Source organism: Toxoplasma gondii, chromosome IX (genome assembly GCF_000006565.2).
Source record: "Toxoplasma gondii ME49 chromosome IX, whole genome shotgun sequence".
In the NCBI taxonomy this organism is placed as follows: domain Eukaryota; phylum Apicomplexa; class Conoidasida; order Eucoccidiorida; family Sarcocystidae; genus Toxoplasma; species Toxoplasma gondii.
This window is the reverse complement of record NC_031477.1, coordinates 3,479,507-3,507,030: the sequence shown is the minus strand read 5'-3', so window position 1 is coordinate 3,507,030 and position 27,524 is coordinate 3,479,507. Positions and strand designations below refer to the sequence as shown.

The 27,524-nt window shown below is 51.3% G+C and overlaps 5 protein-coding genes across 5 annotated transcripts; 4 read left to right on the top strand and 1 right to left on the bottom strand.

The window, feature by feature from the left end:
- Positions 1–549: 549 nt before the first annotated feature.
- TGME49_289880 (hypothetical protein) lies at positions 550–14,332 on the top strand. Its single transcript, XM_002368372.2, has 16 exons — positions 550–3,334; positions 4,416–4,667; positions 5,312–5,428; positions 6,304–6,523; positions 6,932–7,023; positions 7,664–7,824; positions 8,140–8,200; positions 8,714–8,936; positions 10,168–10,501; positions 11,047–11,329; positions 11,555–11,633; positions 11,820–11,946; positions 12,245–12,307; positions 12,789–12,984; positions 13,149–13,245; positions 13,473–14,332. Exons 1-16 carry the CDS (start codon positions 1,786–1,788, stop codon positions 13,597–13,599), a joined length of 3,981 nt encoding a protein of 1,326 aa, XP_002368413.2. The 5' UTR covers positions 550–1,785; the 3' UTR covers positions 13,600–14,332.
- Positions 14,333–14,414: 82 nt separating this feature from the next.
- Positions 14,415–15,371, bottom strand: TGME49_289870 (hypothetical protein). The gene is made up of 6 exons (XM_018782097.1): positions 15,219–15,371; positions 15,090–15,154; positions 14,995–15,034; positions 14,871–14,941; positions 14,802–14,819; positions 14,415–14,743 (listed from the first exon to the last, which is right to left on the bottom strand). The coding sequence occupies exons 1-6, from the start codon at positions 15,310–15,312 to the stop codon at positions 14,585–14,587; spliced, it is 447 nt and encodes a 148-aa protein (XP_018636421.1). The 5' UTR covers positions 15,313–15,371; the 3' UTR covers positions 14,415–14,584.
- Positions 15,372–15,473: 102 nt separating this feature from the next.
- On the top strand, positions 15,474–16,777 carry TGME49_289860 (hypothetical protein). The gene is made up of 5 exons (XM_018782096.1): positions 15,474–15,681; positions 15,735–15,823; positions 15,878–15,962; positions 16,019–16,047; positions 16,104–16,777. The coding sequence occupies exons 1-5, from the start codon at positions 15,529–15,531 to the stop codon at positions 16,147–16,149; spliced, it is 402 nt and encodes a 133-aa protein (XP_018636420.1). The 5' UTR covers positions 15,474–15,528; the 3' UTR covers positions 16,150–16,777.
- Positions 16,778–19,358: 2,581 nt separating this feature from the next.
- On the top strand, positions 19,359–21,902 carry TGME49_289850 (hypothetical protein; the record flags this gene model as incomplete). Its single annotated transcript, XM_002368369.1, has 1 exon — positions 19,359–21,902. One exon carries the CDS (start codon positions 19,359–19,361, stop codon positions 21,900–21,902), a length of 2,544 nt encoding a protein of 847 aa, XP_002368410.1.
- Positions 21,903–22,182: 280 nt separating this feature from the next.
- Positions 22,183–27,140, top strand: TGME49_289840 (hypothetical protein; the record flags this gene model as incomplete). Its single annotated transcript, XM_002368368.1, has 3 exons — positions 22,183–22,626; positions 22,921–26,277; positions 27,069–27,140. 3 exons carry the CDS (start codon positions 22,183–22,185, stop codon positions 27,138–27,140), a joined length of 3,873 nt encoding a protein of 1,290 aa, XP_002368409.1.
- Between the last annotated feature and the right edge of the window lie 384 nt (positions 27,141–27,524).

Genomic DNA, 27,524 nt, shown 5'->3' with positions numbered 1-27,524 from the left:
TACCCGTATCATGAGTACTCCCAATCTCGAATTTCCTGAATATATAACACACACACTACCTCCTGAATTGTTATACAACCGGCTTGCTTTGGAGAAACACCTGATCGCCGCCGACAACCCAGTTGTCTTTCAAGGATCCCACCTCAGACGTTTTGTGCTTTTAAACGAGGAAGTCATGGCCACTGGCTCTTTAGATTCTTCATATCTAACAGATATTCTAAAACATCTAACCGGGTTTTTCGTCGAAGTTCTCTGGTGACAAATCTGAAAGATGACACAGAAGAGGTTGGATCTGGATTTCTGTCGTCATTTCCGCTAATCGCTGTGTAGCGGAAGGAAATGCGACAAGATGAGAAGCTAGGCCTTCGTTCGTGGAACGGGTGTACATCCCCTCCTCCAACTGTTAAAAATGCAGTAATTGTGGAGCGATTCCTCAGCGGTTTATTTTTACGCAGCTAGACACTGTTTGCCGCCAAACAGAAGACATAGTCTTTGCCAGCTGTTAGTGGAGAGGACGGGGTCGACGGCGTGGCATTGAGCCGGATGTTTCTTCGCTGGGGAGACGAAGCCACTCCGTACGAAAGAAAGCGCTAATGGATGGACTACGATGCCACATAAGTTTCCATTCCCATTTTCCCTTGTGTGGGAATCCCACTGCTAGTGTTCTGGTTCTTTCTTTCTGCGACAGGGACCGTGTTGCTGGTCTTCAGTTGATGCGGCCAGCGCCTCAAACCTAATCGAGTGAGCTGCAGACCAGCGTGCACAGACTTCCCAGTGAGTTTTTATTCTCCTTTTTCCTGTGGTTTGGTAAGTTGTCTTCTCTAAATGTTTACCCCGGGCAATTCTGCCACTGAGGTGCCTTTTCTTTCAATGATGTTGTCTATCTCTTAGGTGGAGCTTTCCCGTACACCTCAGCTCCAGGACTGCAGCGGCCCGACTTCCAACTGAGCGCTTGCGGCTAAAGTTTCTACCCTTGGCCAACCCGCGTTCTGCGTTACGAACTCTCCGCGGATGCACATTCTTCTTGTGTATTTCTGCTTTGCCTAAACGTATGTTCCAACTCATACCGAATGTCCCATCGCGTCCCTGAAGTTTGATGCTTGTAGATACGGAAAGGTAGGTGTGTTCAGCGAGGCCGCTACACACATCCGAACCGGTGTTCACATAGTATGCATGCTTAATCGTCTGATTGTTTAAGCAAACTTCACTTTCACTGGTACTTGTCAAGCTGGTCGTAGCTGCGTTCAGGAACTCCTGCTCACTACAACTTGCTGCCTGAGGTTTGCGCTAAAAATATGACAGAGTCCAAGTCTCATCTCTGTCTTCAACGTTAGAACCACTCGCATCGTTCAGACTTAACCGCACTCTCGGAATCTTGAAGAGCGACAGTCTTTTTCTTCCCTTTTCTGGCTGCCGCTGCTTACCCCAGCTAAAAGACCTGGGTTTCAATGTTCGACGGCTGTCAGGCATTTCATCTGGGGCCGTGTCGCGAGTCTTTACGTCTTCGATGTTCCTCGACCTGTGGCACCGGGATTCGCTGCGCATGTGAATATGCATGTTCATGCTTTATCTCCACGTTTTTCTTCCACTTGTGCGTCCAAACTTTGTTGCGCACTCCATCGTTTGCAGTTCTGCCACAGTTCCACATTGGCTTTGCTCCGGACTTGTCGTACCGGTTTTTTTTCGGGCGAGTTCCGGATCGCAACAAGCCCTTTATGACTGCCTACCAAAGCATTTTGGTCGTCTTTCCAACCTGTCTGTACACGCGAAGTTTCAGCTGCCACCATGAGCATGGCGCCTCGGTTTTCAGGTGTTCGCGTGGTTTCGCACCACCGAACTCCTCTTGTTGACTCCATCGAAGAAGAGAAAGACGCGGGTGTTCCAGGTTGTTCACATCCGCACTCTGAACCGGAAGATCCCACTTGCGACCCTAACTCCGGCCATTCCAAAGAACAACAGTGGGTCCTACGAACCGGCAGCCCCGAGTTTGTGTCAGTGCCTTTGCTGTCAGCTTCTCTCGTCGGTGAACAATGGAACGCCAGCGAAAGCGTGCCAGGGACCGTAGACAGAGAAACGGAAGCATCTGCGTTAGGTGTACCTGCGGCACCAGAGGCATCCCCAGCTCCTGACCAGCGATCGACAGATGCTCGTCGCCTGCGGTTTGCGCATTCAGCCAGTCAGAACGACAGTCTCCTTGTCGAGCTCCCGCAACATACTCCAGGGAGCAGTTCCGCTCCGACGGGCGCATTGACGCCGTCGAGCGCTGCAGGCAAGCCGGATGGGACAGCCGCCGAGCGCTCGCGGTCTTTTGAAGAACTTTCTCCCTCAGAGCTTGTGGCTCCGAGTCGAGTTTCGGAAGAGCAAAGGGGTACTTTTAAAAACCATGGTGGTCGAGAGACAGGGAGTTCTAGCGGCCTCCAGTTGAGAGACTCGCGAACTCTCAAGGAGTTTGGCGAGGCAGAGGGAAGGGAACCGGTCGGTGATCCGCGGTCATTGATCCCTGCGAACAGCAAGCTGGACGACTTTAGGGATTTGTCAGATCCGTGCGACAAGGTGAAGGAAGAAAGGTCTGGAAGACCGAGGCCGGAGGACGAAGACGGCACCGGGCAGGTCTCGGTCAGGAGCGACAGCGTCAGCGATGCCATCAGCAGCATCCAGCAACTAGGCTCAGTGCGCTGTGTGAAACAGCCGCTCGGTTCGTTCGAGGAGACGCTGACGTACATGAAGTTCCGCGAATACGTCCGTAGACACCACGGCGTGTTCGGCACCACGACCGCGAGTGCCTGCATCTGGTGGATTCTCGGATGCCAGTTTCTTGTCATCACTGTCGCGCTCATGACCTGCCACACAGACCCGGAGTCCAACACCCACCGACGCAGCTTCGTCGATTTGAACAAGACGGTTGGACGCGTTTGCGTCTACTTCTTCTGCTCGCTCGCGCTCACGGCCATCCTGGCGCTCAAGTTCGCGGGGCCTCTCATGCTTATGTGGTCGGTCAGGCTGTCCAAACTCGCCTGCGCTGTGCTTCTGATCTTGGCTCCATCTATACAAATTCGAGAGTCTGCGCGTGGCGACGCCATCTGCACGACTGTCCTCTACGTTGACTCTCTCCAACTGAACGGGATGGTCCTCTTCAACGGCATCTTCACCCAGCTGCAGTTGCTCATGTTCATCTGCAGCATGTTCAACTGCCTCTTCTGGGGCAGACTCCACGCGTACTGGTTCCAGAACCACTCCGTCAAGCTCTGGAACATCGTCAAGAAACAAAAAGTTCAACTGCAAATCCCCCAACCCATCGAAAAGGCTCTCAACACTCACCATCATTCCGAGAGAGGTACGGTGGACGACGCTTGAATCTCGACGGTGTACGGACACTCCGGCAGCTGATGAGGAAGTCGCGTCCTCGGGCGAGTTCTGGAATTCCACACAGAAGAGCTTCTGACTCAGTTTGCGCATGGCTCTGCGTCTTTGTACACACTAACCGGAGGTGACGAGAGAAACTGCCGGGATGATTCAGTAGGTTTGCTATTCACTGGTGCACTGAACAAACAGCATTGATCACTACGCTGTATGCAAGCATATATATATATATATATATATATATATATACATATATGTAAATTTAGGTGTGCAGTCCCAGCCAGATGGCAAGTGAAGCTAGACTCCGTGCTACATTCTGTAAAGTACGATTGTTAGGTCTAAGTAAACTGCCTTTTTCTAGGGAGGTGTACTTGTATGCATACATCCGCAAACACGGAGTGGGTGGTGAGTGAGCCACACATCTTCACGTCGGCGGTCGTGTGGCGGTAAAATCCGTTGCTCAGAATAACATCTTCCTATCGCAGTTGCAATTCTAAACTTGAGATGTCACGTACATGGCTGTGAATGATCAGGGTCGGAAACTGTCATACATGTCTCTGAAATAAAAAGCAATTTAGTTCAGGCACTACGTGTGTGGGATCTCATCTATCGACGGGATGTCGCATACATCACCTTCGACCTGCGTGCGGAATTCGTGCAGGCGCGTTTTGTTGACGAGCCAAGGAAACACAAAAATTAAGCCGCACTTCCTTTAAACTCTTCACTGGATATCGATCGGCAGCAAAAACGGCCACAGTAAATATCGTATTCATCGTATTCGTACAGCTTTTGTACAAAAGCGTTGGTTTCTCGAATGGACCTCGCCTTCTGGAAACGCAGCGTGCTTTGTATGCCCTCAGCTTTGGAGGAGCGCGTAGTTTTATTCGATGCACCACGCCCAATCTGACACCACATGTAACATTCAATAAGGCAAAGTTGATGCGCAGTCTTCCCATGCATCTCATGTTTACGACCCGAGGTTCCCGAGTGACGCACAGTTTACCAAAACTCAAATACCTCGTTTGAGGCTGCGTGCTTCGGTTTTTTCTTCACAGATCTGGCAGACGGCCGGGTGATCAACGCAGACGGAGAGTACATCGAGGTCCACGGCTTTTCTTTCATGGACTGGCTGCGGCGCCTGTTGACGTGGGCAGTTCCAAGTCGTTTTCTCCCTGCGAGTCTCAAGCCGTCTGTTTCCGTTGTATTCTACGTGGGGCAAGTTGACTCAAGAGGTCTACCACATGGATTCGGACGCTGGAGATCCGAGGCCTACCACGGAGAATCCATCGTTGGATACTGGGACCACGGTATGTGTTTTCTGCAGGAACACGGTCTCAGTGCAAAGTGTTCTCGACAGTAAAAGAGTGCTCTTTACAGGGAGGTATTCTTCGCACTTCCGTTTCTTCTGACTTGACGGCTGTTTCGTGCTGAAAAGGGGGTTCTCCCGCCTTTCCTCACGGTTCTCAGGTAGAAGACAAGTGGAAGGAAAGCGAAGCAAAACAGAGGGCTCAAGATCCGCTCTACAGCATCAGGCTAAGTGTCTGCTGGCGCCGTTATCGAAAGTGGCGCAGCCTCAACATTGGTGCTAGAATCTCAGAACTCGTTTCTAAAGAAGGATTTCCGTGGAGAGTTGAGTACTGTAGTCCTCGAAAGAAAATAGATCTTTCCTTCCAGTTGGCGACCGAGTAGGAATAGAAATGTTGCGGACGTCTTCCGGCCGCTACCCGAGAAGCGCGGCGTTCATGAAGATTCTTTGGTGGCGAGGAACATCCAAAGTTGATTTTTTGATGCGTTTCAATGCCCAGTGCAGAGCACTGGCTTCAGCACCCAGTGACGTGCTCTCTTTCATTTGCTCAGAGGTACAGAGTTTTCCGGTAACTGTAGAGCGTGCTGTCGAGCCCGGTTGCCATGTCGCCTCGGCACAGAACGCCTTTATCATTTGCTTTTTCAGGGATTCCCGTTGGCCCCTTCAAGAGCCGCGAGTTTGGCACAGGGTCAGGTTTCATGTGCATTCGCATTGGTTGGTGCAAAGTCACCAAAGGACCCCTTCGACCCGAAATGCAACTCGGTAGGTTTTTTCATGGATTTTGTGTCCTCGCTTTGTCGCTCGACATCCCCAAACGCTTTTTTCTCTGCATCTAACATTCCGACTCTGTCTCACTCCATGGCGAGGCCTGCATTCTTATCAAGAAGAATCCCAGAAGGCAACGGTCTACGCTTCGTTCTGTATTCACAATATATATATATATATATATATATATATATATATCCTTCAGCCCTGACAGAAGCTGCAGTGTGCCGACATTGACTCGACTCTGACTTTCCGTGTCGGCCCCTCACCTTCCGTTTTGGATTTTAAATAGACTTTCTTCAAGTGCATTTTCCGTCGTGATTTCTATTTCCCCTCGAGATGCCTCTGTCGCTAGCCCTTGCAGACTCACTCTCGTAGCGTTTCTCCTGGAACAGCCTCAGTGGCTAAGCGAGTGAGAAAGTCGAGCAAGCCGTTTGGAGTTGTTTAATATCATTTTTATAAGAATATAACTCATCATGGCTTCTTGCAACATACTAAATATTTCGTTAAAGTGTGTTCTTTCCAAGAATCGTTTCAATCCTTCATAATTCGTTGAGCCAACAGTCGGGGAGTGTGATTGCTCAAGACAGCTAAACGTGTTGGAATTCAGCATCCTGGGCCTTAAGGATCAGCTCCAAGTCTTAGTGTGTAGTATGAGCATAGTAGTGAGACCGACAATGCGTGTACGAACAGAACTCCCTGACCACCACACACCACTGGTAGATGGATAGTCAGGGCACTCTGGGATTCATTGGTGTCGCTGAAAGGATTTTTTCGTGAATCGCGAGGTCCGTAGTCTGGTCGAAAATGCCGTGCAGGGTCGCTTTGTTTCCCCATGTCCACCCTGCGCGACCGTGCGTGCGTTTCTTCAGGCATCGGAGACGCCGAGTGTTGCGTCAGCGGCGCATTTTTCCGGACTTTTCCGCGAGTCACACTCTACCCCCTGAGGGCGAAGGAACAGTCTGAGCTCGGGAGTGTATGGTATCGTCATGGTCTCGACGAAGCAGTTGCCAACGACAACAAAGGTGCTGCCGTCGCCCGGCTCTCCAACTTCAGCTACACCCACGAATCGCGTGCCTTAGGTGTACCCAGGTCAGTCTCCGCCTAGAGGATTGACGGAACTGGACCCCCGCTTAGCACTCTGTGGTCAGGGCGTAGGCCATGTTTGATCAGTTACAGCGGAACGTAGGAATCCCACTTCACAATTGGCGGAACTTGGAGTCTCGCTTCGTTTGTGGTCTGATAGATTCTGCATGCCTGCGTCACCCGAAACTCAGCGTTTACGCAAGATGCGAGCACCCCGTGAATTTCGACTTTTCAAAACGGTAGTTTCGAGAAACCTAGGAGTCGCATTTTAGAGTGCGTAGAACCCTGGAATCTAGCTTCGGTTGTGGTCTGAGTGGTATTGCATGCGTGGAGTAGGGAAGCGTCTGAGTGCTCTTTTCTTTTGTTTCTGTCTCCAACACTCGTTGGATCTCTTTCAATCTACTCTGTGTACAGCGCTCCACAACACACGCGATCGCTGGAGAGTGTTGGCAACGACAATTTACCCTCCAGGTCTTACGGAGAATTAGGTCGCGGCAGCGACGACAGTGAGTTTTTCTTACTGTTGCTTTTTCAGGAAACAGAGATAGTAACTATTTTGGAGTGTAACGTCTCCTGCTGGGACTGTATATGGTGTATTGGTGGTGGTAACATCAGGCTTTTTCTTTCATATAGAGTCACGGAAAAGCCGTTAACAGCTCTTGAGGATCTGGGGCGACTTTTGTACGCAGAGAACATAACCGACATGGAATAACCTTAACGCCGTAGAATCTTGAAAACCAGCGCTGCCAACTGTCTCTTTACTCTTTTATAAATAACCATAACTGCTGGGACAAATATTTGTGAACAGAACATTTCTAGGATTTGAGGCCGAGAGTTGAAGTAGCAAATGGGACTAGATGCCCGGGTTCGATTGATCGACAAGACGCACCTCTTTCTGAAGGATATTGCCCCTTTCAGTAGTTCTTTGCTTAAACCTGCGGTAAAATTACATGAACGAAAAGGATCAGAATCATGTACCCCAGCACGAGCGGTTTCATCCTCGCATCTGATTGCGCGTAGATTCAGAGAACTCAGAGCTGGGGTTTACGCACCCTACTCTGCCGGTGTGATGTGGCTGACGAGGCCGTTGGAAGCGGGTTTCTCTCAAGTGAAAGTGCTGAGTTGAGTTTCCCTCTGCGCATGCAGTCATTGCCGATATCGGCGGCCGTCTGCAGAGAATGCGGGGCTCGGTCATCCAGCGTGCCCATCTGTTCTTCAAACGGAGATCAGAGGGCTTCGACAGTGACACGCGGGAGGCCTTCTTCAAGGAATGTCAGCGTCTGTGCCTTAGCCGAATGGTGCCTCATGTAAGGACCGAAAATACGACTGCATGCGCCGTGAATTTCGCCGGTGTTTTTTGAGCCTCAGACTTCCTTGCCCTTTTCTCGGTTGTGCAAAAGGCGGAGGGGGGAACAACGATTGCCAGGGTTAAGTCTGTGCTCCGTCAAGGCGGATTCGAGTGCACTTGTGTGTCTGAGTCGCACGCCCTGCCTCCTCAAGAGCTCTCCAGTTGAAGTTTTCAGTTTTTTATCGAAAAAAATCGTACTGCGTCTTCCATGAGAGAGGTTTCGGCTTGAAGCAAACACCCAGAAAGAACGCGAGTTTCTGTGCGCTTGTCTCAGCTCCCCAACTTCGGGTTGCTATTCACAACGGAGCTCCACATCACAGTCGACCCAGAGCGAGGTAAGTTTGAGACAGAGCCGACCCAAAAGCCATTGCATGCAGGAAAATGAAGTCCCTTCGAAAGACAGAACACCAACGGGGTGCGTCTCTTTTTCACTTTTTATACGTTGACGGCCACGCACACTGCATGCACGTGGGTCACCTTGAATGCTTCTATGAGATGGAGACGAAACATCAGCGAGTGAGGCCGACGGTGAGTTGACTGGAAGAGCGTAGACAAGGAGGCACGGACTTGGGCGATGAAAACGGATGTCGCACACAGGCTGGAGGCTTCATGCGGGAGCTTCACAACGCGTTCGCCTTCTGAGAGTTTAACAAAAGTCTCCTCGATAGGATTCCACGAGCCACCCTCGAGGAGATTTACAGGGACGGAGTTTCGCGCGTATGTGTCATGGTTCTCGCGGCCTTGTCTTGGCCAAAAACAGTTGTCGCGACTCTCTGATGTACTAGCTGCTCCTGTAGTGACTGAGGCTCGTAGAACGTCCGTTTTGCTGGTGGGGTCTGCGTGCTCAGGTCTCTACATCGCAGGCTGGGTGCCGGTGTCAGCAGTGCTTCCACTCGGAACCGTGGAGGCGGCAAAGCCGAGACTGCTGCCGCAGCATGCAGCCTCTGATTCAGATAATGCAGGAAATCCTCGAGACGACGAGCTGCTTTCAGACATCAGAGGGCCCCGTGACAAACAGAAAACTCGACAAATGTCAGAGTCGCAGCTGCGCGCCCGGGGCTTCCACCAGCGGTAAGTTACAATTTCTGAATGACGCGTGCAGCTCCTTTTTCGGGTTCTGTTTTCGAAAAAAGTACGTTTCTTTATTTTCCCGCATACTACACGTTATTCAAAGTCATTCTGTCCAGAGCCAGGGATTCATTCGTATCTGTGGCAGTCTTTCTTTCCGAATAGGATTCCTGAGAGTCGCGCTTTGAATACCCGAATGTTTTACTTCGTCGACAATTCGAGATCGAAATGGAGTCAGTGGAAGGGCGATTATGTCGGTTTTTGTCGCTTCAAGGGAGACGCCTGCATTTGGTATCATGATGGAGGTTCAAAACCCTCTTGTCTCTGTGTTAAGCTGGAAATATATTCAGGGGGGTCCCCCTAGAACTGAAAACAACGTGATCGCGATTTGTAAACCGCGTCATTTTAGTTGTACTGTGCGGGCGGAAAAAGAGACAGACGTACGTTTCATTGCGACCGGGGAGATCGAAATTGCCAGATGAATTAAACTTTAGGTCACGCCGATAAAAAACAAGGTATCACAGACAGAAATTGATTGTGTTTGTTCTTTCCGTCCAAATTCTCCCATGTGTGTGCGTCGTTGATCTTTCAACACTTTTTGCAGTGATAACGTGTTGATTCCTCCGTGAAGAAGTCAGGAAATGAGTGTGTAAATGTGTCGATGATTTCCTGAAAAGGATTCACCCTTGAGGACGGAGACTCCTGCTTTTCTTCAGTGTCACAAGGAACGTCGGAAGACGGGTTTCAGACTTGGTGTAGCCTCGGAGAACCCGCTAGTATTCTTGAGACAGCTAAAAACGTTGGCGTTCAATGTCATACCGCATCAAGGTTATTCCACATTGGTTGTTGTAGGCATGATATGTATGGATTACATGTGTCGCTCGTATCAACAGGTAGAGAAACGAACGTGAAGCTGTGATTTTTTTGTTCGTTTTCCGGTGTAGGGGAAGACAGGGGATGTGGAATCGTGAGTTGATTTTTTTTTTGAGAACCTGAAACGCATACACGTCCATCCGAAATCTACATCTCTCTAAATCTATCTCTACATACACGCACACATGCATGCACCTGTATATCTTTGTTCATACATGCAGGAACTCGAAGTCCCATGAGTCACTGCATACCTTCTTATTCACAACTTTGTATTTTCTATATGGACAATATGTAGACAGATGTAAATTTACAACCAACTGTTCACTTTCTTGAGCGAGTCCCTGAACTGGTCTGTTCGTAGGTTCGGTCTTGCGCTGCACGGTCCGGAGATGATGATCAAGCGAAAGGCAGGAAAGGGGGGTCTGCGCAACACTGTTGTCGGGGATTTCTTCTACGAGAGGCCGCGAATCCGGCGTCAAACGTACGATGGAGAATCAAAGCGCCTGGTTGTGCGAATTCGGAATAACGCAAACCGGAAAACACAAAACGCGCGAGGGTCGGGGTCGAAGCCTCTGAGCAACACACCGAGCACGCATTCCATAATGGCGAAAACTCTGAAGCATGGTGTTTCCTTCTCCCCGAATGACCCTTTGGCTCCGGATGACGATCCCATGAAAGGTTTCAACTGGATGACCGTAAGCGTTTCAAGATTCGACTGCTGCGCGGAACTCGGCTGTGCTGACACTGTCCGTCGCCTCGGGACGGTCCCTGACGTCAAGTTTTATTTGTGCGTTCTGACAGGTAGCAATGACGAGATTCCAAAACCGCGTTTGCGTTTTAGCAAGAGTTGCCGTGTGGAGGTCGAATTGAGTTTTTTTTTTAGAAGGATCTGTGGAACATCGTTACGCTCGAGCACCAACCCGGGCATCTTGAAAACCGGCTTCTCTGGATTTCCTCTAACTCTCGTTAATTTGTCTCTGGAATTGAACGACGTATTTCAGAAGCTGTTCCAGGTTTCACTTGGCAAAGTTCGTTACTTCCTTCAGCTTCAACTGTCCTTCAAATACTAATAGTTGGATTAGGAAAAAACTTGTACTTAAAGTGAAAGTATTTACCTCAGTTGTTTATTATTCTTTGCCCCGGTTCTGAACATTTAAAAGAATAATCTGTCTCCGTGGCGTACCCTAGGAAATAATAATTCAATAGTATATCAAGTTAGCAAATGGTCTGGTGTTTGCAGAGCGCTCCGGAGCTTCATATCGACGGCTGGCGGCGAGCAGAGGTGGCTGGGATTCCTGAGGCGCTTATCTTCATTCACGGATACAACACGAACCATGTACAGTCGTTGCAGATCATGGCGCAAATGCTTTCCTTTGGAAACTTCCCCAGCTATATCAAGCCATTCCTCTTCACGTGGCCCGCAGGGCGCAACTTTACAGAGTTTTTTGAAGCCCGTGAAAACGCAAACAACCCCAAAATTCAGCAGTGCTTTCATGAATTCATCGTCTCTTTACGAGATAACGGTACGGCTACTGTTTTGAACCTTCTTTGGAATGACAGCTGGAAACAAATTTGTTTTGATCGAGGCCGACACGAGCGGGACGTACACAGGGTGCTGCTGGTTCTCCGACTCTATCTCCCCTCTCCCCAACTTCCTCTGGCTAGGTGGGGGGAAAGCGTGTACCCTTGGGTAAACATGCGATGGACGGCGTTGTCAGTGTTTCTGGTTTCGTTTGGTGTGTCTACAGGCATCAGGCAGATTCACATCATGGCGCACAGTCTCGGATCTCGGCTCTTAATGAACAGCCTTCGTGGCATGGCAGAATTGTAGGTCCCAGATCACATTCGAGTGAGGAGAAAATTCGAGTGTCTCCTTTCCGATGGTTGATCGGTGTGGCTGTGCAGCACCGGTTTATCATGATGGCGGAGAGTCACTAACACTATTGAAAAACACTTCATAACTCCGTTCTTCAAACATTCGTTTTGTGGCATTTGCCTGCGTGGATGCTCCAGCACCTTCAGCAAGTCACTGGACACAGAAAATGACGGCAAACTTCCAACGCAGTTTCAAGACCGCATGCAACTGGTTTCGTTGATCTTCTTGAACCCAGAATTCTTTTTGGATGATTTCGTTTTGCGGGTAAGACATCATGGGGCATAGCGCAGCGGAGTTTGGGAAGCAAGGACACGGGCCGCCCAGTGGTGGTGAACACGAGGAGACAGCACAGACAGTGCATCCGTTAGTGTTGATGTTAGTGTTTGTTGTTGTGGAAGACGTCGATGAAATGATCTGATCCTATATGGGCAAGTTCCTTGGCTTCATGAAGTGATTCACTGAGACTGACATTCACGTATCTCAGTATTGGTGAGCTAATGAAAGGGAACATTTGCTGCCTTCCAATGCGTTTTTTGTGGCAGTCTCCCTTCGTCTGATGCAGGAATACTCGTTTCTGCGGCAGTACTGCAGCAACATTTCGCTATTCTGTGATGCTCATGACGGGGTAAGTCGCTGCACTAGTTAGCGTTCAAGGCATTTGCGTATCTATCACCTTGATAGGCCGCTTCTGGTGCCTCACTCTGTTATTGCAGTGGAGCTGTGGCACGGAGGCAAGACCGGGAGAGAGGCTGATGGGCAGTCTCCCCCGCGCATATCCCATTGAGCTGACTTGTTCCTGGAAATCTACATATCAAGCATGTTTGAGGTTGTTTGCATGTTAATCCAGCCAACTGTGTGTACTTTCATTTGTTGATAGACACTTGCGCTACTGGGCTTGCCGCCCACACGCGTTAGACAAGCAAAATTTAAGACATATGTGAGCGGGTTTTTGGGCGACTGCAGCGCGTGGGAGACTGAGTGCTCAGTGGTTGCAAGCAGATGGCCATGGTCCAAATTCATAGACGAGTGGTAGATTTGCGTGTATATCTATATATACATTACATGACGCGTTATGATTCGTATCTGCTCTCCCTGCTGTGTACCAGGCGCTCTGGTGGTCAGAGCTCTTCAGTGGACGGCAGGCATTGGGGCGTAGTGTCTTTGGTCTCTACACAAGACCTAGGGAGGACGAATCGGCGAGTGATGTGCCTCCAAAGCTTCCACCCGTATTCGCCGAAACAATGGCATGTTTTCAAGGTTATGAACCGGATTATCTCAAATCTGATACCAGAGATTGGCTAGGTGAGCGCTTCACTGTCACAACCATTACCACGCGACTTCTACAGGAACCCATGGACGCACTATGGTGATTCAGTCATAGTTGCGGCGACCTGCTGTCTAGCATTTTTCGGTCGTAAGAAATTTCCTCCATCACGAAAGCAGTGCTGGCGTTATTTGTGTCTCAGATCTGGACGTCATTGATATGACGTGGCTCGGTCATAATGTCCACTCAATGAGGCATTCATATTGGCCCCTGAACCGCGAGATTATTGAAGACATTCGGTAAGCCATGACTTTTTGTGTAAGGTGATGACACCGCGTGGTGCAATGTGGCGTTATTGGCTCTGTGGTCGCGGCAGCTGGTGCTTGGGGGCCTCTGTTTTGAGTCAGTTCAGAGTTCTACAGCTTTTTCCGCCGAACAAATTGCACGTTGCCAGAGGTTACGTGACACACGAGCGAACAAACTGTATGAATGTGTTGACTCTTGTATTCTTGTGTGAATGGTGCAGGGAGCTTGTAGTCACAAGGAAGAGAGCGCGTCAACGAACTTCACGTCTCGATCGACGTGAAGGAAACGTGTGGGTGTACCGGGTGGCGCCTTCTTCGCTCACTTCTATTTTTGACAGCGATATTTGACGCTCTATACACTGATCAATGACGGTCTGTGTGTCTTCGCTCGTCTGGTCATGCTAGTAACGGTAGAAATACTCAGTCACGTTCCCACTTGCGGTAGATTCAGGTACCATGTGTTTTTCGGCTTTGCGTGCTGCTTTTTCCATGCGACTCAGCTGTTGTGGAATTGCGTCGCTATTGGTGGGATGTGTAGTCTGACGAAGCTGCGAGCACCTGTGGCGTAGTTTTGTCAAGTGGCAATTCTTTTTGCTTTGGCTTTTGTCGCGAAGAACCTACTCCCCATGTACATTGGAAGCATTACTGAACTCGCTGCTGGGGTAGCTCTCTGCTGACAATAGGAAGTGAAGCCGTGTAGGCGCAAGTGAAAGAATGACCTTTCTGTGCCATTAGCAGTTAACACTTTGACAGTAATTGGGCTGGTGCCGCTGGAGAAGCGAAAAAAACGCTGTGGACTACGAAATGGTATGAGTAGTATGCTTCACCTGAGGTGTCCTGAGCCTCTGTCCGTGTCGTTTTTGTTTTGCGCTCTGGGGCAGCGCCACGTGCGGTGTGATGGAAGGATCTCAGGCTGCATGTGTATTACACTGTACATTATTATAGATTCGGGAAACCTGGTGTCACTACCCGGCGGCATCATGTACCTGCCCCAAGGATTTTCCTGGATCTTCAGGCAGGCAACTAAGAAGAGAAGCTGCTGTATGAAAGAAAAGAGCTTTTCCGAGAAGCAATCGGTGCAAGAAGAGGCTGGAAGGTCCAGTGCTACTCGAAATTTGTATAGAGGGTAGACAGAAGAGGTGCGCAAAAAATTGCGCGCATGGTTGTCAAGCGGAATCTTAGCTGGCTTTGGAATACAGATTCAATACACTGTAGACAGGGTCGAGAATGTGTCAGCAACCAAAATAGGTCCGAAGCGAATGGAAAATGATGACGGCTATTGCGTGTACGAAGCCATCACCAAAGGGAGTTGTGCGCACATATGTTAGGTAATTCACACCACCGCTGTTTTGCTATGCTCGTTCCAAAAACCGCAGTGAGTGAGGAGAGTACTCCTGTCAGTGTCCGTCTCAGCGCCCGAGGATTCACAGTAATGATTAATGCTACTCACCTCCTTGGCGCCAGGTACCTCCTGAGGCACAAAGATATTGTCCTACGAGACGGGAGTGGGTTCAAACCTGTAACTAGACATAGGAAAGGAGGCCGCTCACTTCAGCCGCTGTCATCTCCTGTCTTCCCCATATTGCAAACGCATATCGTCTGATGTAGAGTCATTTTACCTCAGGGGACAGGCTTGTCATGGAGCTGAGAACTCCCTCGTACGACGCGCCAAGCTCATCCGGAAACAAGTCTAAATGGAAGCGTGGTTGAGAAAATGCTATAGCTGCTCGTCTGTCCTCTTACCGTCATCCTCGTCATCGTCATCGGGCTGGACCTCGAGAGTCTTGGAGCCAAGTGTGTGTTAGGCACCACTATCATCATCGTGAAGCAGAGCCCACCAAACCAGGGAGGGTTTGTCTTGAAAATTGGCTAGCCTCACTGCCTAGTCCAGAGGAAAACTGTCCTGGTTCGTTTATTATAACTCCACGCCGTTGACTCGAGTGACGTCGTACCTAAGTGTTTCTTACCACTTTTCGTCTTCACACTGTTCACCTCAACAGCTACCTCTAATCCAGCTGTCAGTGCGACAATCAAAAACAGTGTCCTTCTGCTGACCTTCATTGTAGATTCGCTCACTCAACTGAACACGGCTGCGTTGGAGAAGTACGATGCTTCCTATTATGCAGCATCGTGGAAACATTGAGGCGTGCGATGGTGGCCGGACAGTGTACGTACACAAGGAGGCAAACAACGCGGCCTTTCAGCTGACAGTGCTCACTTCTAAATGAACTGAAAACTGTTGTTGGCGCTTCCTGTGTTGATAACCGTGGCGCCAAGATGAGACCTTTAGTGCTTGCTGCCTGTGTGGCGGCAGTTGTCATAGCGTTCACTCAATCAGTTCAATGTCTCAGCCACGTGCCCAAGTGGGTTCATGATATGCGGGTACAGCGTGTCGCAGAACTCAAAGAACAGATCGCGAAGGCGTCCGAAGTAAGTGTGGGCTGACGTGTCCTTTTTCAACGGACAAAGCAACGACGATCCAGAGCTCTGCCAGTAGTTTTGCTGGAGTTGATTCTAACGACATTGCCCGCCTAGCCGAAGAACTTGCGTGCCTTCAATCAGAGGAGGACAGGTAGAAGCGTTTTTAAATGTGCGCTATATGATTCACGCTAAGTGGTACCAATAGGCTGCAAGATGACAAGCGATCAGTTGCTCTTTTTGCCACTATCGTCATGGTAGTCCTATTCTTGCTGTTCTTCCTCACAACGGTGGTGAGTTATTCCTACCGATGAAAGTGCATTTCCGATCGCCTTATGTCCTTCATCAGCACATGGATGAAGCAATCAAAGACGCCAGGTAAAAGCCTACCTCAAACCTAGTCACCAGCGGCACCATTCCACCGTATCATGCAGCATTTTTCAAAGCGGGCGGGCAGATCTACTTCATCTTCGCCTCTGAAACTCCAGCCCATGCTCGGCAACAGAGAGAACTATTCGAAGGCTGCAGACTGCAGTACTTGAGTGGTTCTAGTCTTGACGTTGCATCCCTATATGTGCATCGACTGGGTATTCAAGTGTTGGATCCGGAAGCAGCTTGGTAAGCAAACCTCAGATTCCGATTAGCGATGCACCTACCGCTGGACAATGCCCTAAAAACATCAATGCTCGAGCCTGACACGGAACAGTAACGTAGAGGCTATCCGTTGCTGAGTTATGTGTATGGATTCTGCTGCGGCGAACATGAGCAGAATTCGAAACCCACAAGCGGAATTCAGCAGATATTCTGAATGCCAACTTTCTATTCGCACCCGTATTTCTGGTACAATTATTGTCGCTCCACAATGTGGCATAGTTATGGAATGTGCAGCGTTTACAAAGAAACACACGTTTTGGTTCCTCTAGAATTTTCCTTTGCGCGGGTATTTGTTAGTTGCCTGGCACCACAGCGACTTTGTCCGGTGCCACGATGTCCCTCAATGCCTTCACACACAAGCAACAGAGACCTGCGTCAGGCTTAACGATAGTTGCTGTTAGGAGCCTCAACCTTTATGACGAAGTACAGAAGCCGTGATTCAGTCCCTGGCATAATTCGCCGCGAGCAGGTACCTCACGATAAATGTGCAGAGATACGCTGCTGTACCGGTTTGAATTGCTGCATGCAATCCCACAGCCATCCAGAAGCAACAGAGTCAGACATGTTTGCTTTTATAGCTTTGCCCCTCAACTGAGGAACGACAGTCCAGCTTCGTTGGGTTGTGGCTCGTCACCCTGGAGAATCTTCTGACGGTGACATCGAGCCCCGGTGCCAGGAAAGTAATTCTCTGATGTCTTCCAATCACTAGGTCGCCAGGTTGCACCCGTTATCCTTTCCAGAGCTGTTCTGTATATCGACCCAGTGGTCTCTGGGTGTGCTGCGTTGATGATCAGCGACATGTACCTGCCATAATGGATGATGCCAGTCCTTCATCCGCTACTAGCCATGGAAATCGTGGCTTGAAGACATTAATTCGGGACGCCGAAGCGAAAGAGAGCCCGTTTACTAGGACCGTCTACGCTTTGAAGCTCGAGTCATCTGGTTGTTCTCGGGGGGCGGGCCAGCCCCAAGAAAATGCTTCACCGCAGAACGCCACAGTGCAAGGAATATCTTCACCACAGCGATTGGTGGCCTCACAGAAACCGTCTGCAGGCGACGAGAGACAGAAGACTTTCCGATGTCGGTCTGCACTGAGGGATCTGCGAGATTTCTGCAGGAGAAAAAAGCATAGAGCCGAAGGCAAGGCAAGGAAGGAAAGCGGGTACCAGTTATATTCTTTGGTAGAGCAACAAATAAATCCTCCAGTTGCAGGATCGTCTCACGGCCACTACTGCGTCCATGGTGGAAACGGACAGACAGGTGACTGCTCCAGAGAGATGGACAATGATTCGAACATAAGGCGTGCAGCTGCGGTATTACTGCTACCGCTACATCACACCACTTCTTCCCTTAGCCGACTCGGCTCCGTCACATTCGACCAACGCGCGGCATCGGCTTCTACTCCGAGTTCGCCACCTGAACATCCATTTCCGTGTCTTCAGCCGTGCCGCTCTACATCGCTATCAAAAGATGTTGGCGTCCGCCAACGGTGCAAGGACGCAGCCACGAAAGCAATACCTAGTCATGTCACCAATTCTGAAGCAATTTTTCAGGTGTGCGAGGAGTTGAGGCTGCTACGAAAGGAGATCCAGCAGCATCAGCGGCAAAGCCAACCACCCAGTGTGGCAATCGGCACACCTCTCACTTCGAGTTGTTGCCCAATGCCACAGCCTGACTGTGGGCATGCGTCATTTTCTGACGGCACTGCAACAGTCGATCCATTTGCCAAAGAACAGGTTCAGTCCACGTTCGCGTCTCAGAGGCAAAACCACTGTGCCTCTGCTTCTCCAGGGCCTGATGTGCAGTCTTACCAATCCATGGGTAACTGCGTGAATGCTCCGCATACACATTCTTTTGCTGGTGGGCCGGTGGGGTGCCCTGCCACTGTTACAGTGAGTGTGCCCGAAACTCAGCAGCCAGTGAACACGCAGAAATCCCGCGAAGAGATTAGTCAGGCATCGTCACCGCAGGAGGAAACCAATTCTAAGAGCCCCCGCTTGTTACCCAAACGTCAGCAAACGCCCGCGTCTTCTCTACCCTTGAGGAGCAGATCTAGATCTGAGACCGCAGACTCATTGGTGGCAGACCGCTCTTTCCCAGTCCCGAATAATTCATGCCATAATGAGTTATCGTCCGGGTCCCGGTCACCTTGTTGCGTTCTTCGTCGGACAAAGGAGAGCAGTTCGCCTGGGAACGCAGCAGCGAAGCAGGGGGTCAAGAAAGCAATCCCTGACAAAGCTGTCGTCGTTGAATCAAGATCATGCAGGCAAATTTCCGAGCTACAGCACCAGCCTCAATTTGCCTATCGAAACAGTGAACCACATAACTCCCCACCTCCGTGTGCAAGCGCGTTCGAGTGGGGGTCCTGCTCATGGCGGGCAGTCTCACGGCCCTCCAGTGAAGCGTCTTCGAATGCACTTTACAGTGGATCTTTATCAACTGACTCTAAAAATTTCGAAGACTTTAAGCCACTGGAAGTAGTCCAGCGGAGCGCAGTAGAGAAAATTACCAACATCGAATGTTGTGCAGCACAGTGTCTACCGACCGAAAATCGGCTTCTTGCAAGCATGAAACAGGAACTCCCAGAATCACCGTCCGCGGTGGCCAGAGCACGAGGGATACACGGAACCGAGCGCACTAGTCCACGCCACAGCACTTGTAATCCTGGTATTTTGTCTTCCGCCGAGACCACGCTAGGAATGACAGCAATGCGAGACCTGGTTTCCGTACAAGGGATGCAAAGGCAGGAGCCCAGCCACGTCAGATGCTTAGTAACAGGGCCTGGTGGCAACAGTGAGAGGGCAGACTCTCCGCAATGCAGACTGGTAGAAGACACCTGTCCCGTATGTTCAATTATGGTGTCTATCGGCGAAGTGTCTTTGTCGGAGTGCTGCTACTGCGGAAGGATTGCAAAACCTTCAGGCAATCTTCGACCTGCCGAGAGTCGGGTACAGAAGTCTCTTAATGCAGTTGGCGAAATTAATTCTCTGAAAATAGCTGGTGGTAAGGCGATCTCGAGTCAGGTGAAGGCAGAGATGCAAACTGACTGTGTGGGCGCATGTGGTGAGGCAAATGCTGCAACACTGCACTGTGGCCAGTCGTACCAACTGCCAAGCACTTCCCACACGGGAAACACCGCGGAAGACTTGGCTTTGCGGAAGGATTGGATTGATTTACAACAGATTCTGAGTGCCCTCGGCCAGTACCAGCAGCGTGTTGAGCAAGACCACGATCTGGCGGAATCAAAGTGTGAAGCCGTTGCCGCCAGAGCCTCCCACACCTCACTAGCTTGCGTGAATGGCCGCGAGCCGGAGCAGGGCAGCAAACACCTGGTGATCGAATCACTACGAGCCACAATGAAAAAGCATCTAGAGCAGCTTTTCAATGAAGCGGAAGCCTGCAGCAAGACAGTCACGTCCCAACAGGGGATTGTGCCACGGCCGTCCACTGCCAACCGACGCGAAGAAGAATGCACTTCTCCAAGCAAGTGTAGCTACCAGTTACTGGCTCTCTTCGATTCAGATGTTCATCCACATGTCTGTGGAAAAAGTCAAAAAGATAAGCCGTCCGAACACGGGGAAGGTGGGCACTGCTGCCACCGTCGACCGAGTCCAAGAGACGAGCCAAGGCACAGCGACAAACACGGTGGGGTTTCTCCATCTGATGGACCGAACCACTTTACTCGTGTCCAAACACAGTCGCAAGAGCCACATTCGAAGAATGTAGATGTTGAGAGCATGTCACGACGTATCAAAATTAAGGCTGCCGCCGTTTCCAGAAGCTCGCCTGTGGCGGGCACTGTCTGCGTCCCTCCCTGCTCGAACCATCTCCGACACGACAAGGAGCGTCCTTCTTCTCCTTGGCAGGGAGACATTCCACAGATGCTTTCCCAGAAGGGTGTGGACGCGTACTTCTTGGGAAAACTACCCATTGGGCGTAGACGGTCAAGAAGCGCGGTTCGCCGTGGACGGAAAACGAGAAGTCTTTGTCCTCCTAGGCCTCATATGGGGAATAAAGTTTCTCCACCGCACTCATCGGAATCGCGGTCACTGAATGACCAACAGAGCAGCACCAAAGTGGAGAAGAGTAACAAAGACAACAGGGAGAGTCGGAGTAGCTGCACAGACGGTCCCACTGCTGCCGACGGACAGACACCTGAAGAGCTTGTGACTGCCATACTTCAAAATCTCGCTGTACAACAGCGCTCCTGTGACGCGAAAGTGGTTGATGCAAACGCAAAACTGAATGGCTCGTTTCCGCAAGTGTCAACTGCAGAAGGTCCGGTGTCCATTGGGATTCCTCGCTTGGTTCAATCTCACTACGTTCACCGCCCCGATGAAGCTCAGGCTCAGCTTTGGAGCCAACGGTCGGGCAAAAGGGATGTCCTATACAGGCCACCATACTGTGGAAGAGACGAAGGATCTGGGGCTTCCCCATCTAGCTGCCGCGAGTTGGAGAGCTCCGTGAAACGACGTCCTCAAAAGGCTGAGAAGGTCTGCAATTCGGTAATGATGAAGTTACAGCAAGGCGGCGGCTTGCCGACGACGCAGCCGCTTCCTTCGCACGGCACACTCGGCTATCAGCCGGCTCAGGCAGACCGCATTACGAGAATTCACAGTGAGTTTTCTCCTGACGAAAGTAGTGACGACCACAGGCAGGCGTTAGCTGCATTTGACAGTGGCAACTTAAGGAAGCCAACGAAGCAAAGCGTTCCGGAAGCGGGGCAAGGAGCAGCGTCACCTGGCCCCGCTGACAACGGCGATTCAAGCGACAGTGGCTTGTCTGCAAGATCTTCCTCGTCAGCATCTACTGAGAGATCAGATGAAGATGGATTCTGGTTGTACGCTGTTCGACACGCCCAATCAGGCCGGCGCCAGTGTCCAGCGCGTCGTGGACATTTGCCGAGTGACCACGATGCCGTGTCCCTCGAGATGTCAGTGGAATCCACGCTGTCTCCAGAACACTGCTGCAATCAGTCAAGGTCGCCGACCAGTCGGCTTCGTGAACCGCAAACAAGCCAAAAGGCCGCGCTGACGGCAAGTCTCACTCGACCAACGCATGCAGGCTCTCCTGTCCCAGGATTACCTTCCTCTCGTTGCCTGGCTTATCCGATTGCCAGCACAGGGACTTGTGCACGGAACGACTCCACTCCCAACTCCCCTAAATACACTCCGTCCGCTGTAGCCTGTGGAAGGGCGAGGACACGGCTGCAAAACAGTGGTTTCCTCGATGACAACATGTCTGCTGCAGAAGCGCACAGCCAGGATGCAGTTGCAGCAGCACAGGCTGCCGCCATGGCCGCGAATATGGCGGCTGCAGCTGCAGCCGAGGCGAGTCGGACAATTGCCCAATCCGCCGGCCGGTTGGTTTGCGGGAGTGAAGAGATGCAGAGTTTCCTCAACCGACCAGAAGTACGCTGTGCAGATGAGCAGCGCTCTTCCGCTGAGAAGCTGGGCCGTCCATCAGTCAATGGAGAAGCGCAGGAGTATCAGCCCTTCTTTTTTCTAACGAAAAAACTACGGGACGACGGACAGAAAGTCCTAGAACCAGGTGAGGAGCCTCCGCCCAAAAAAGGGTGAGTTTGTTGCATACCACAATTAAGCTTTGTGGAAGATCGAGACTCGTAAAGGCCCGTTTTGAATAGATGGTGAAAAGGCGCTGCCATTCATGGTTAGTGCCCAGGACACCTCTGCACTAAACGCACGAGAAACTGGAGCAGATCTTTTCTGCGCTCGTGCCTCCCGACTGCAGCCCGGCAAGCCCTCGCGGACTTGGCCGTCCGCAGATCCTGTTGCTTTGAGTCGGGACATGTTGAGCCAAGCGACCGGAGTTCCCTCATCTGCCGCTAACTCCTTTCTCATGGTTTTTCCGACTTCGAGCGTAGGCGGCCCCTCTGCACTGCAGACAAGGAATGCCGAAGCTTCGGGGCCACGCATGCCCCGCTCAACTGGACAGCCCGAGAGGGGAGGAAGTTCCGCGGTGGGTCAGCTCTCAGCCACAAACCCGAAAGATAGACGGGACGCACCGCGGGGAGAAAGTTCGGGTAGCCATAAGCAGGAGCGCTTTGCGTGGGGCGACGTCCGTGGCGAGCATTCTGCTCCCACTGACACTCCTCGGTCCTACCAAAGCTGTCGGCCTGCTAGTTCCACGCGGCTAAGGCCCAGTCAACAGCTCAGTGGAATTGGTCAACTTGGCAGCAACGCGAGTGTGACGAAGCAGCGCGGAAAGTGCTCACCAACAAAGGGAAGCAAGAGACTCCTTTCTTCAGTGGAGATGCAAGACCTCAGCCATCAAGCGAGCGCGGTCAGCGGGTCTTCAGCGTAGCATGTCGGTCACACGGGTGGAGCAATAATAGCAGCAGATCACTGGTCGAGCGTACTTTCAATGGAATCGAACGGTAGCAGGGAATAACACGTAATACACTTGAAGTCCTGAGTTCTGCCTTGTACCCAAGGAGTTTTTTCCTTTTGAGCACAGGGAAACGCAGCGGGGTCTCGACGGGACAGCTTGTGCATCAAACACCGATCCAGAGCGAATCGCAAGTCTCTCAAGAAACCGTTGACAACGCTAGCTGACATATGTTTCCCCTGTTCTCAGGACACTGCGGACCATCGAACCAAGAGCAGATATCACTTCCTTGTACCGTTCCGCACACTGTCCCGGAGCAGCTCTCGCATCGACGACAGAAGGCTGAAATACGTCTCCTCAGGGGTTCGAGAGGAGGGTAAGAGTTCCATCGAGTCAGAACGACATGCAAATAGTCGATCTCTGCTGGCTTCACTGGACGGACAAAATGAGCAGGAATCTCCGATTTTTTCTAGAGCAAACAGTGGTGCAAAGCACGAAGAGAAAACGTGGTCACGGCACTCTTCGCGGGCGCCTGCTGCCGAGGATGTTTCAGATCGGGGTGAGGAGGATGGCGAAAAAGGGGAGGCTTCTGACACAGTACGGTCCGGAACAGAAGGACATGCGCCTGTCGGAAACAAGTTGGACGTTCCTACTGCCCGATCACGCGTATTCAAACAACCTGAACAAACCAAGAGATCCAGTTCCAAGAGTACAGTGGAACCTCGCGGCCCGTCGCAGCCCCTCAGCTCTGTACGACGTGGATCGAAAACACTGTTTACAAAGCAACACAGCACAAGCAAGCTCGAGGAAGAACCCCACTCTCCAGAAAAAGAACGAAACTTCAGCTCAGTTAGACGGCCTTCTTCGAGTAGCAAGAGAACACCCAGTCCCAGTAGAGGACTGAGGTCTGGTAATTCAGGCAAACAAAGAAACTCCAGTAACCAGCCCGGCAAAACAAAACATGCTGCGCTGGAAACATTTAGAAAAACGAGCAGCAGTGGTGGCTGCTTGCGTGAAGAATCTCGAGAGAGAAGAAACACGAAAACGCCTTATTCCACTGCGACCGTTAAACCTCAGCACTCGCGCACCAAAATGATGCACAATGACTCTGGTGGTACCTCTCCTCACAAGCACCGAAGTAAATACAAGCGAAAGAATGATACCAGCACGGGGTCAAAGGAGAACTCGCCTGAAAAACAAGCATCACCTTCCATGCTTTCTAAAAAGAAACACGGAAGGAGAGGCGGTAGCAACGATTGCGGCAAGGACAGACATACCGAATCCGAAGCGCGAACACACTCCTCTCGCACTCGGGACCTTGATTTACCAGAGAAAACACCGACACGCCTGCATTTAAATTCAAACTCACGAGGAAGCTCGCGGGATCCAGGTCGCCATTCTTCTACGGAGGACCCTCGCGAGAGAGACCCGTCACGGAGGCGATACGAAAGATCACCGCCGAAGACGCTTGCAAGCGTCCATAGCCAGAAACAGGACGGCGAGGGGGAACAGGCTTTCTCGTCAAACCATGCCAGCCAAAGGCCTCCCAATTCCGAAGCTATTAGCAAACAGAACCCAAGCGAGACAGCAAAAAGGCCGGAGCGCTCGCGGGAAACGTCCCTCGAGCGATGCCGACAACAACCGGAATCTCCACGGAAAACTCCTCTTGGGAGTAAGAACTTGTGTACTTCTCTTCCTAGCAGTAGCAGTGACCACCCACAAGAAGACAGCAAACAGTCTAGGAAGAGAGATGGAAACCAAACACGGTCTTTGAGTAGAGCTCCGTCTGACCAGCCTGGCGACGACTCTGAGGCTGTTGGCGCTTCTCCCATTCCTCCTAGAAAGCATCGACCAGAGCAGATCCTTGGTCGTGCTTTCTCGGGTGATTCAGCGGAGGCTGTCACGGAGGAAGAGCTGTCGTGTGGCCCTGCTGGCCTGAGCTGTCAACGATCAAAGGCTAATTCCAGACGCAGTCTCATCGACCATGCCGTTCTGGCAGGTGAAACTCAAGGCCTGCTTCTGGAGCAACTGGGAGTCTCTCCTTCGTTGTACCGGAGTGTCGGCGCCTCTGACCTCATCAAGGCGGGATCGAAAGACAACACTGGCGCCGCAGCTACGCTCTCTTCAGAGAAAAACGGTCTTCCTGACGACAGCGGCCTGCCGACTACCACACTGATTTCAAAGAACCTCTTGCACCGTCCAGACGGTGGTCATACTGCACGCACGACAACTTGTCCGTCTCACGACAGATCTGACTTCGCTGCCTTAGTCCGCGCCGCCTCTCGCTCGCTTCAGACGGCCCAGGAAATCCTTGCTAGAAGCAGGGACAATCTTCTCCGATCACCGTCTCTCCCACCTACACCAGCAACCCCGGTGCTTCCACCCAAGCGCTCAAGCGAACAACCACACTCGCCCGCGCTGTACTCGGAGGAAGGGCCGACGAGGACGAACCAAGTAAACGAGGGAGTAGTTGCAAAGCTCAGTCCAGAGCGAAAGTTCACAAACGAGCAGTCTGAGCAAAGATGCAGTGGAAAGAGTGACCCGGATCCGGTTTCCCGAGTTGTTGAGGCTGCACCTCCCTGCACTGACCAAACCTTAGTGTGCAGCAAAAATGCTTCGAAGATGACCTCCGCCGATGCCGCTCATTACCACAAGTCCCCTCTCAACGCTAACAGGTCCTTACAGCGTCCAGCGCGCAAGCCCCAGGAGTCGGAAAGAATGAGGGCAGCAGCCGGTGCGGGGGAATTCTGTGAACCAGCAGGAAATTACACGAATACGGGAACGCTCCAGGATCCGCCTCGCGGGCCTCAAGAAACCTGCAACTCAAGCAACACCGCAATGCCTGCTCCCTTTAACGATTCGGGACCGGCAGCTGAACCGTTCCACAGTTGTTCCACAGAAATCGACACAGGCCTTACCGCCTCGTCGCACTGCAATCGAAAAGCGTACGGCTGCCCGCCTCGCAGCTTTCACGTTCCTGACAAAACAGAGGCGGAAGATATCGCGGCGCAACACAACGGTTTGAATCAGGTACTCCGCTGTAATGCCACTTCACACCGTTCGCCACCGGTCAGCCTCCATGCGGGACAGGAATATAGGTCACCGTATTTCATGGTGCCGCTAGAAGAGAATGTGAGCATCACTCGCGAGTACCGAAAGCCTCCCCCGTATAGTCCGCTGGATCTCGCAAAGAGCTCTTCCTTGTACACAAGGAGCACAGAGGTCGTTCCCACGATCTTCTCTTCTGGTTTGTGTCCATCAAGTGCGCAACGCTCATCACTGAAAACCAGCACCCCGGTCGTCCAGCCTTTCGGGCAGAGTTCGTGCGGCGCAAAGCTGTCAGGCCTCGAAGCAGCGACAAGCGAAGCGGAGCCATTTGGCAAGAAAACGAGCAGCTTGTGTCACCAGCTTGCCTACGGGGACACGCGCATTCTGTGGGATTCTCCGTCTGACACTTTGTCGCGGTACAAACAGGTGAAGACGCCAATGGCGGAGCTTCCGCCACAGTCGGCTCTGGAAACCACGATTGGCCGCGAATTCCTGCCATCTTCGCCTGCTCCCGAGACAAAGAAACACACCTTTCCGAGGGCTCACAGCTTTCGAGTGGTGACGTTACCCTCATCTACTTCGGGCGGTGAATGCCACGGAACAGACAGATGCGTTGAACGGTCTAGCAGGACACATACAACCGATCCACGGTGCTTTATCCGCGGGTCGGTGGGATCCCACACAGTTGCCAATTGCGACCTTTCACCAGCTGCAGAGACCAGCAAGAGAATGTTTTTCTGTGAACAAACCAACTTGACTGATAGCACCGCCTGTACGTCGGTCGAAATGCAGAGGTCACAGGGCCACAGTTACTCGGAAAGAGCAGTCGAGTCGACTCTCGAACGGTTCACACCTAGAGCAAAGCTCCTCCGCGATTTCCGCGATGCACAAGAGCGAATAAAGGGACAGGAAAAACACCTTCAACGTCTGAGCGAAAGAATTCAACGGCAGTACTCAGCTTTTGCTTCTCTCGGTTCGATGTGTCCCTTCCCCAGCATCGACACCCCCGCCTTTGCTGCTCCAGAGATGTGACAGTGTACTCTGCTTTTCCCGACGTAGTGCTTATTTCTAGTCTTCCTGCTTTTGCCAGTGATATCATCGCTGTCTGCAAAATGAATGCAGTTTTGGATCTGTAGACACTTGCATCTCTGACAAAACATGAGGATGGATTACTGAGGGTCCTCTTGCGGAGCTCGTTCCTAAAAACGGAAAATAGCTATTCTAGGGCAAGAAAACTCCTGCTCGCAATCTCTTGCGTCGCAGACTTGCTGGCATCTGTCCGCTGCGTGTTCTCTATCTCCTCTCTGTTTAATCCAACGGGAACTTGCTTGGACTGGATGTGCTCGCAGAGCACGGGCACGCTGCCTGAATTCTTAGCCATTTCGAATGTATCACAAACAGCCAAGTCTCGCTTTGACTAGAAGTATTGTCGTGCCCGTCTGTTCTCTAAAAGGAGTTGTCGCACGCTCTACCAGCACGGCGCTGACATTAATACTTCGCATCTTTTGAGACCGACCAGTAACGCCAGTGTACTTTTGAAACTTCTCCAGTTTAGTTGAAGGAGAAACGATTCAGTGCCTAAAAATATACGTGTATTACGGCAGGGCCGTGCCCAGAGAGATGCCCAACCGTTGTGCTCACACGACAGTTTTGACTACGATCGGTTCATCCATTAAAACCCCGACTTCTCGAGAGGGTTGTTCTTCCCCAGTTCTGGTGGTCGCCCAACTGGGAAAGTCGCTTGTCACATCCCCGGTGTGTTTTGTACGCTGACGTGACAATCATGCCTCTGACAGTTTTGCGCT